The 9,356-nt window shown below is 42.5% G+C and overlaps 3 protein-coding genes across 5 annotated transcripts; all 3 read right to left on the reverse strand.

Annotated features, from left to right (window-relative positions):
* Positions 1-157: 157 nt before the first annotated feature.
* ctu1 (cytosolic thiouridylase subunit 1 homolog (S. pombe)) lies at positions 158-2,771 on the reverse strand. 2 transcript variants are annotated; one of them, XM_084551424.1, is made up of 3 exons: positions 2,498-2,771; positions 1,402-1,902; positions 158-1,310 (listed from the first exon to the last, which is right to left on the reverse strand). In XM_084551424.1, exons 2-3 carry the CDS (start codon positions 1,895-1,897, stop codon positions 775-777), a joined length of 1,032 nt encoding a protein of 343 aa, XP_084407550.1. In that variant the 5' UTR covers positions 1,898-1,902; positions 2,498-2,771; the 3' UTR covers positions 158-774. The 2 variants fall into 2 exon arrangements, with proteins under 2 accessions (XP_084407550.1, XP_084407549.1); XM_084551423.1 differs by having other exon boundaries at positions 2,481-2,771.
* Positions 2,772-3,178: 407 nt separating this feature from the next.
* crybb2 (crystallin, beta B2) lies at positions 3,179-4,347 on the reverse strand (the record flags this gene model as incomplete). 2 transcript variants are annotated; one of them, XM_084550748.1, is made up of 5 exons in its annotated part: positions 3,179-3,338; positions 3,454-3,596; positions 3,699-3,831; positions 4,004-4,122; positions 4,285-4,347. In XM_084550748.1, the coding sequence occupies 5 exons, from the start codon at positions 4,345-4,347 to the stop codon at positions 3,179-3,181; spliced, it is 618 nt and encodes a 205-aa protein (XP_084406874.1). The 2 variants fall into 2 exon arrangements, with proteins under 2 accessions (XP_084406874.1, XP_084406873.1); XM_084550747.1 differs by having other exon boundaries at positions 4,004-4,188.
* A 3,083-nt stretch (positions 4,348-7,430) lies between these two features.
* Positions 7,431-9,058, reverse strand: LOC311492456 (beta-crystallin B3-like; the record flags this gene model as incomplete). The annotated part of the gene is made up of 5 exons (XM_084550746.1): positions 8,765-9,058; positions 8,402-8,520; positions 8,131-8,263; positions 7,792-7,934; positions 7,431-7,680 (listed from the first exon to the last, which is right to left on the reverse strand). Exons 1-5 carry the CDS (start codon positions 8,906-8,908, stop codon positions 7,431-7,433), a joined length of 789 nt encoding a protein of 262 aa, XP_084406872.1. The 5' UTR covers positions 8,909-9,058.
* Positions 9,059-9,356: the final 298 nt, after the last annotated feature.

Genomic DNA, 9,356 nt, shown 5'->3' on the forward strand with positions numbered 1-9,356 from the left:
AATCATAAATAAAATTCAAATTCTTAATACTTTGTCAAGAATCGTTTGCAGATAATGACTGCATGAAGTCTGAAACACACAGACACCACAAACATGACCGCAACAAAATTTCTTTTGCATGTTAACACTCTCTGAAGACTCAGAACCACACAAAAAAAAAAAACAGAAGCAATATGTAGGCAACTGCATTTATTAAATCATAATTCATGAAGAACCTCAGAAGGTGACCATAGCTGTCAGCATAAGAAAGATATATTGAGACACAAAAAATAATGTATACTTTCAGTGTTAGAATCCAAAACTTGGAAACATGGACGGCCACCTCACACACCTATCATACTATAAACATACCAAGTTTCTTTAAATCATGTGTTTAAATATATAAACTGAATGCAATGGACTGAACACTTTCTTCTGTCTTTATGTAATATATATAGATGGCAAAAAACGGCTGGATACATCTGTCATTCGGTAAGTATTCAATATAACCATACAATAAACACACATTTCTTAATACCATTGGGAAGTATGTTTACATAGCACCTCAGTTTTTCAGTTTAGTAGCTGTAAAACAGCAGTGAACAGACGTTCTAGACTGTGAAGATGCTTCACTGGTCAAATAGGTTTTCTCAGGTTCACCAAAATAAACTGTCCATAAAAAGTTTCAATAAATATTTGATAATAAATGAATACAAGAAATTTTCCCATTTAAAACAACATTTCATTATACAGTATACCCTATGTGTCATAGTAAATAAAACAGGTCATCAACTGTCAAAACTCCACTGATTTCAACTTTCTCTCCTCATTCTCAGTGAAAGGCTGCTTGGAGAGGATTTTATCATGCAGGCGGTGGTGCTTGCCTATGCCCAGCTTTGGCAGACCTCGGTTCAGGCCCTCCAACAGCACACATGACTTGCACAGTGCCTGGCTTGAGATGTAGCCACAGCGGCTGCAGCTTCCCTGGACAGGCATCTTTACTCCTTCTCGCACAGACAGGGTCTCCCCGGAGTGGATGATGTCCACAATGGTGCTAGGCCTTATACTCTCCAAGTCCTTTAAAAAAGTCCTTGCATAGCCACGATAAGCATTGGGAGAATAGATGCATTCAGTAGAGAAGTAGTCTAACTTCTTAAAGTAGGCATACAGGACAATTTCTTTTTCATAAGCATATTTGAGGGGCTTGCAGCGTGGCACAACCCCTTCGCCCTCGCTGGCCGTGGAGATGGCAGTGCAACGGCGCAGCCGAGCCACGTCCCCTCGCAAGACGTTCATCAAAACAGTTTCCGCCACATCATCAGCATTGTGACCTGTGTCAAAAACACACACCCAGTTATTGAAAGAAAACATCAAGGCCAACACTCCTCATGAATGCACACTTTCACAATCCTATGTATTTACCTGTACATATCTTGTCCACTTTCAGCATGAGGGCTCCTCTGTCTAATGCCTGTCTTCTGAACACACCACAGAAGGTGCAGTTATTTTTCAGTCCCACCTGCTTCACTATAGCATCCATAGTCCAACCATACAGCTCCTCATACGAGACAATCTTCAGCGGCAGCTCATACTGCTGCTGATTCCTCTTCACTGTCTCCAAAGAGTCGTCTCTGTAACCACTAATTCCCTCATCCACTGAGAGAAGCATAAGCTCAAGGCCATAGTTGTAGCGCTCATTTAGGAGTTTCATGACATGTGCAAGCACGGTGGAGTCCTTTCCTCCTGACGCTGCGATTGCTACCGTCTCCCCAGGTTTGAATAGCTGTGCAGCCGCTATGGTCTGATGTACCTCCTCCTCAAAGGCCCAGAAGAAACACTCTTTACAGAGTGAGTGGCTGGTTTTTGGACGTTTCAGCACGGCACGCTTCTCAGTGCAGCTGCTGCACATGACAGGCATCTTGGCTGTTGGTAATAGGACAACAATGATCAAAATTGGTGTTCAGTGTTTACTCAGAGAGAGCTTTTTATCTCTTGTTTTCACTTGCTTTGAGTTCAGAGTTTGTTTACTTCCGTAAACTGTTATTTTATAGAGGTAGTCACTTATCTAAAATTTCACTGTAGTCTAATACTTTTTCCACACTGTGGATAACACAATTTCACACAAATAAGTCCCAATGTCATGGAGTGATTGTTATACAGTGTCACAAGTTGGAAATGTTTAAAACTTATGTTCCATATAATATGTTCTAAGTACTTAATTTGGTTTTGTTAATGTGATTTTAACTGACAACATTGTCCCACAATGCCCCGCACAACAGAAATGTACTCTTTACCACCTAACAAAACATAGATATTGGGACGGACGTTAGGTCGTAATACTGGCTTACTGTGTTCGTTAATGTATGCCGAATTAAAAAGTTGAATGAATTTACTCAAAAAATAAAGACCACCAAAGGTACAGGAGAGTTTACAAGTTAGCTAACTTTAGCTAGTCGAGCTTACCTAAGTAGTCGCATTTATATTACGTAATATTTTCTTACCAACGTTTCCAACGTACCGAAGGTTTAACTGAGGCTGTGGCGATGAAGTACACCTAGAAATACTTTTAAAATATGCCTACTTTAATTATGTACCTATGTAGTAATGTACATCCACTACACTGATGTTTCATCATGTGCTAGCCATCACCGGGAAACAGGAAGTGACGACAGATGCGGACTCCCATGCAGTGCCGACTATTGGTCGGAGTTGGCCATTGCACTTGAAACCCAATCCACAAATAAATAAAAAACTATTTTTTGACTTGCTTAAGTTGTCTTAAAGATGTTTCATCCCTCAGAACTGAAGGTGCCAAATGGATGAGTGATAAAACATTCACGTTGGCTTTGTTTTAACTTTGTTTTTGGATATACTATCACCTGGATGACTCAGAATCTTCTCTGACTCATGAAGCTAACTGTTGATACCTTCATGACACTCAGTGAACTGGTAATTCACTGTGTTTGTCATGAATTAAAACGCACTGGTGGTTTCCAAGTTCTGTTGTTGAGAGCAAAACAGAAGACCAGGAGAAACGTAAGCAATGAAGATTTATTGGTTTGCTTCAAAGAAAGGCACTACTGCAACAGCTGCAATAGATATCAAAATGCTGTGTGGAGTAAATGAAGGACAGGGGGTTGTTGCTGGGAAGGGAGCAAGGTTGCCAAGGTCAGGAATCATGACAGGTAGGAGTCACAAGCTAATGAAATGCACCCCTCTGATGCCACTGCATGTCTCTGATGCGCCGAACTGACTGGATCTGAGGAATCTGGGCTCCAAATTCGGTGCTGTCCTTGTACTCCCCCTTTTCAAACAGGTACTGAAAGCCTCTGTAGCCAGGATACTGATAGCCCACCCAGCTGGGGCATCAAGAACAGGGGGAGGAGAGGGAAAACAAATGTTAGCCAGGTAGAGGTCAATGGAAAGTAGGAAGAGTTTCTGTATCACGCAACATCTACAGGTGGATGGACTCACGTGCCACTTTGGACCCGGACAGAGGAGACCTTCTCCTGGTAGCCGTGTGCGTGAAAGCTGGGGACATCATCATCTATGATTTCTATCTTCTTCCCTGCAAAGCTGGGGTTTTCGTAAAGGACAATCTTGTGCTCCTGGCTGTCCTGAGAAAGTGACAGAACAAGCCATTGTGTTTGTTAACAGCTGACTGGATGATGACGAGGGGTGTGAATTTGTAAGAAAAATAAATGAAAGTACTTTCTTACCACTTTAATCGGGCGGAATGCAACAATGGTGTCACTATGCCTGCTGTTGGTCCAGGAATCCCAGCGAGGATACTCCCCCTTCTCAAACACATACTGCTCCCCCTTACAGTTAGCCTGCTCGTATCCCACCCATCTAAACAGAAAAAGACATGGATATCATGAATGTGTTATGTGTGGAGCACACATTGATTTGTTTCATTTTCATGTCATTTTTCTCTGTGCTATCTCCGACTCAGTCACAGGGCCAGTCTTGCTTCTCTCTCTCTTGGGTTATAAATCACTTTCTGTCTCTGACCCACACTCACGGTCCACACAGCACCAATATGGAGCCCACTTTCTCCACGCCTGCTTCCTGGAGGTTGTTACAGGGACCAGTCAGCTCATGGCAGCGTCCCTGGAAGTTTTCCTGCTCATAGATAACCAGCTGTGTACAGAGGAAAGAGGAAAAAATGTGTTTTACAGTAACTCTGTCTGTCCTATAGCAATGGTGCTAGTCCAGTGTTAGGAAAATGAAAGGAGAGTGAACGTGCTCACTACAAACTATAAATTTAAGCTAAATTGTTGTTGTTGTTGCTTTTCCTCTCACCTTAAACGCACTGGCGCCTGGCTGCTGCTGCTTGGATGCAGGGTTTTGGTGGTCTGTGGCCATAGTGAATGGATTGGCAAGGACAAAACTGAAAAGAAACAAACTAAATTAGATTAAAAAATGTTATAAATATTGTTAGATATCTATAAGATTTGAATTAGTTTTCTATGTCTTTGTTTACAACACATAGGCAGCTATTCATTTCTATAATTTTTCCACACATCCAAAGTTTCTGAGGTTCACAGCCGTCTAAACACGGAAGTAAATCAATGAAAGACAGAAGAAAACGTGTAGATTACGCCTAAAATAAAGTGGCAAATATAAGACATAAAACTTTATAAAATATAGCATGAAGCACATGAACCCCTTACCAGTACCTGTCTGTGCCAGTGTATTTGTGATGGCACGATGGGCTCAATATATACAGGGCGCCCAGGGGTGGAAACTCTGCCAACAGTACCCACAGTGTCCAAGCCGGCCGGCAGATCAGCCTGCCATAGGCCCAGCAGACTGAAATGAGGGGTCACAGTGCAGTCGCCCCCCACCCCGGGGTGGGGTGTCACACTCCCACAAAGTTATTTCATTAGTTGTCAGTTTTGTCCAGCCAGTCATTGTTTGATATCCACACGATTCAGCACCAACAGTGCCAAGAGTCCCACACCTACAATGAGAGGGAGAGTGAGAGAGAGGGAAGGATTGTAAAAGATTTGCTTTACTGTGCTGGAGAGATTCGCACTTATTTGAATAACAGTGGAAATACTGCTGAATATTTACACAAGTGTAGGTTTATTTATCTCTTTTCTAGAAAACAGTAGTACTGTCCAGAGGGAAGATCCATCAAAGGCTCAGGAAGCTGCTCCAAATGTTGGATTTGTGTGTTAAACCTGTTGACCACAAAGGTCATCTGTTTCCTGCTGGCAGCAGAAAAGTTCCGTGACTCTCAGTTTACTTACATGTGGAACTACGTAGCAATTATGGAAAGTATGAGCAGTTTATGCAACATCGTACATTTATCTGGTAGGTGTAAATACCATTTACTTTTGACATAAATGCATCATAATGAGAATGAAACTGGGTTGTTACAGATCTGTTTGGTCTGTGACCCTTTAAATTAAAACATTATTTTGTCGTGTCATAGATGCCAGATCTTTAGGAGAGAGACCTTTTTTATTTCTTAGACTCAGTTTTTGCGGACTTTTGAAGTGTGTAATGTCGGTAAATTGGAGCTTTTACTGATATAAGGTGCCATCATACTGTGCTTAAATGTTATTTAAGTAGTCAAATATTGTGATATAACTTCAAGTTTACTTTGCAACTTTTTATATCTTATATTTTACGTTGAAGGTAGGCCTTACAATACATCAATACAAATACAACCCGAAATGATTTAATTAGATTCAACCAGCCTATCAGAAGATCCTAAAGCCATAACATAGTTTTCTGTAATTTCCCAAGCTGGTTAAAGGCACTGTCTGATCAGTGTATGTGAACTTTTGACCCAGTGGAATTGTGACATACAGGTGAAATAATCTATTCTTTGAATGCTTTTCACATTTTCGGGTAGGCGGAGTGCTTCTTTGATCTGCAGTGATCACCACTGTGGCTGCAATTGAGCAACCAAGCAACTGAGCAATTATTTATATGGGCTTAGTACAAAACATATATTAGGATCTGTGGTCATTTTCATCATTAGGCATGGGCTGTGTCTCTGTGCATGCACAAAGCAAACACTGGTACAGATGAATGAACCAGATCATGCAGCTGTGCACTGTTTTTTGGTCTGGATCACAATAAATCCTTCAACTGAAGAAAAGACTGACTTAATAAGCCAGATAGTTTTTAAAAATAAATTCAGGCTTGGACAAAGCTGGCCACTAATTTGTTGGGATGTCAAATTTTTTCTTACACTTCCTTAAGTGTCATTAACTTATTTTAGTCCAGCGGATGCAGGAAAAGATTGCGTGAGGCATCACAGGTTTATTTCCTGGATTAACAGAAACAATTCATGCTCAATATTTGGTGTAAACTGAGCGATGTCAACTACAGATTCAAAATGCCTGAGCCATACTCTAGTATTTATGAAGAGCCTGCAAGGTTGTGGGTATATCAAATGTTCTGTCAAAGAATTTAGGAGTGCAGGTACATTGTTAAGGTATTATAACAATGTACAGGAAAGCCAAAGAATCGGTGGGCCTACTCTCTGAGAGTTTCCATACAATCCTTGTATGTATGGTACAGATGTGTTGTAGATGAGGATCACAGCTGGCCAACAGATTTGCTCAGCTGACACGTGACACTGACACAAGTAGAGAGAACATCTTCCTCTCAGTAAGGGTTTGAGGGGAATTGTTTCTTGAATATCAAATCAGCTTCTACTGCGTGTGAACTTTAATGTCATGGCAAATAGTAATCATGTGTGCAGATGGAATCCATTTGGATTGTGTAACATGGACTCATTAACATCAAGCCTATTATTCAACCTATCAAAGCTGCAGTAGCTTCAAAGATGCATTTCAGTGTTCCAGTGATACAGTTAATTTGCTCCCAGTCTCTACCTGGTGACCATTCATCATGAGGATTATTAACCATCCAATGCAAAATGATGACTATGGAGGGGAATGCGGTTCACTCTGTTTTAATAGCAAGCATACATACAGCATGACATCATTTCCATTGCTGTTGAGCAGATGCGTATCCGCATGTTCACTGAATAAGTTGTGTGCTCCTAATGCTGGATGAGGTTTAGAGCTTGTCTGACTAAAATAGGAAAACACAAGCATTAAAAGGGGCACACATGACTTGGAAATGAAATCAGGTCAAAACACATCTGCAGTTAATCTTGACCAATAACTGCCAAATGTAGGCTGCGTTATTTCCACATGGATGTCAGTTTTACATCTCTGATGGATTGAAATCCAAATCCCTAGTATCTCAGTTAAAGAAGCCATTTCCACCTTGACTTACAAGTATAACATCACCAACAAACTCCAGGTCAAACAAGTTTTATTTGCCACTGAAACATACATGGCACTCCTCACTGGGCACAAGCAGCGTTTGCCATGGTTAGGTTAAGGGAGAGGGCAGGCACTGTCGGCAGGGTGCGGGGGAGGCTGTGGGAGAGATTCGGGGGCAGGTGAGGATCCTGCTCAGCTGGCTCCAGCCGTTGCAGGAGGGGCAGGAGGTGCTGGGGCAGGGTCGGGATCAGGGCCGGGGCCTGGAGCGGGATCCGGGTCGGAAACAGTGAAACAGCCCCTCTTGTGCCACTGCATGTCCCGCACACGGCGGACAGACTGGATCTGGGGTGCGGGGGCCTCCCAGTCGTTCCAATGCTTGAAATCCCCTCGCTCGAAGATGAACTGGGGACCCCTGTAGCCTGGATACATGTATCCAACCCATCTGGAAGAAGACAAAAAAGACACTTTGAGACTTTAACAGAATCACTAACAAACAAAACAGCAGGATGAATGTGTAATATGGAAGAAATGGGGGGAGTAGAGAGGATCTTACGTTCCATTAAGAGTCTGGACACTTGCTACGCGATCCTGAAATCCATGGCCCCACAAACTGGGCACATCATCATCAACGATCTCCATCTTTCTGCCTGTAAACCCAGGGTTCTCATACAGGTGTATCTTGTGTTCGGCACTGTCCTACAGTGGAGAAACAAACACATGGATACTTCGTCTTTCAAATCTTAAGTAGATGATGACAAAGTAAAACAATGCTTAATAGTGTATAGGAAGGTTCAAATACACTGGGGCCACGTAATTCATGAATAACTATTAACATTCACACTGAGCACTTTCTTTTCTGCTGTCAAGTTTTGCTGTGAGTCAAGTCACCCACCACTTTGAGAGGCCTTAGAGACAGGAGGGAGTAGCTGTTCTGACTGTTCGTCCAGGTGTCCCAGCGTGGATACTCGCCCTTCTCTAGAACAAACTGCTCCCCTGTTAACCCCTGCCGATCATAACCCACCCAGCTGAGAAAGAAAAGGAGGGAAAAGTGTTTTAGTCCACCAGCACAACCAAAGCGCATTCTCTAAAAACTATTCTCCGACTATGTAAATGAACGTGAAGATGTACCTAACAATCACTCCTGTGAATGTAGCGGTACTTACGGTCCTGACTCAACAATCAAAGAGCCAACCTTCGTCAGTCCCTTATCCGTCACATCTTTACACTCTGCAGAAAACTCCGCCTTGCAGCCCTGGAAGTTTTCAAACTCAAACAGCACCACCTGGATCCCAGAGAGAGGGGAAACAGCAGTATTACTATTCCACTACCCACTGCTGCTGTTAATTTGAGTTTAGGGGGGATATTGGAATGTGTCTCCAGAAAAAAATAGTTGAATGATTTAAAAAAAAAAAAAAAAAAAGTCAGATTTTTGACTCAACAGTTGCCTCCTGTTATGAATATGTGCCTGCATAAAGTTCCCTGATCAAACCAGGTTTTCATCTCTAGACAGAAGGCTGTTAAAATACCTTATACGTGACTCCAGCTCCACCCTGGCTCTTCCCAGCAGCCAGCTGCTCCGGGGCACTCTGCTGCTCCGACATGAGGTCCTGATCCTGATCCACTTTTTTGATAGCAGCACACACACCAACAAAAAGAAATCCATCATGCATGTGCACAGGAGGAATGTCACAGCTTTAATTTATAACTCACTCTCGACCAGGAGGAATGTATTTAGTCTGATCATAAGCAGCTAACATCCTGTTAACGTTATACAAACTTATTTCGAGTATAAATCCTTCATCAGCCTCCATGCTACTAATATACTCCAAACCTGGGTCTTCACTGATGCATCATCTAACTCCACTGCACTGGAATTAATACACCGCTGTGTCCAGAATGAGGCTTTTACCTGGGTATGCCTGCTAGGAAGTGATAACGTCCCTCTTTTTCGGTGCCACTTGGTGTTTGGTGGGGTTGAGCCATTAGAGGGCAGGGACAGGGGGGGTATTTATGGTTTATTTCTGGCCACAACAGCAGAAAAGGGGGAGCTGTTGATACAGCAAGTCTGTCGCTCACATTGTGTCCGTAACGCTGCCTCTCAATAGGCAGCTGTGTTGG

The sequence above is a fragment of the Chelon labrosus genome (assembly GCF_963514085.1).
Source record: "Chelon labrosus genome assembly, chromosome: 9".
Taxonomy (NCBI): domain Eukaryota; kingdom Metazoa; phylum Chordata; class Actinopteri; order Mugiliformes; family Mugilidae; genus Chelon; species Chelon labrosus.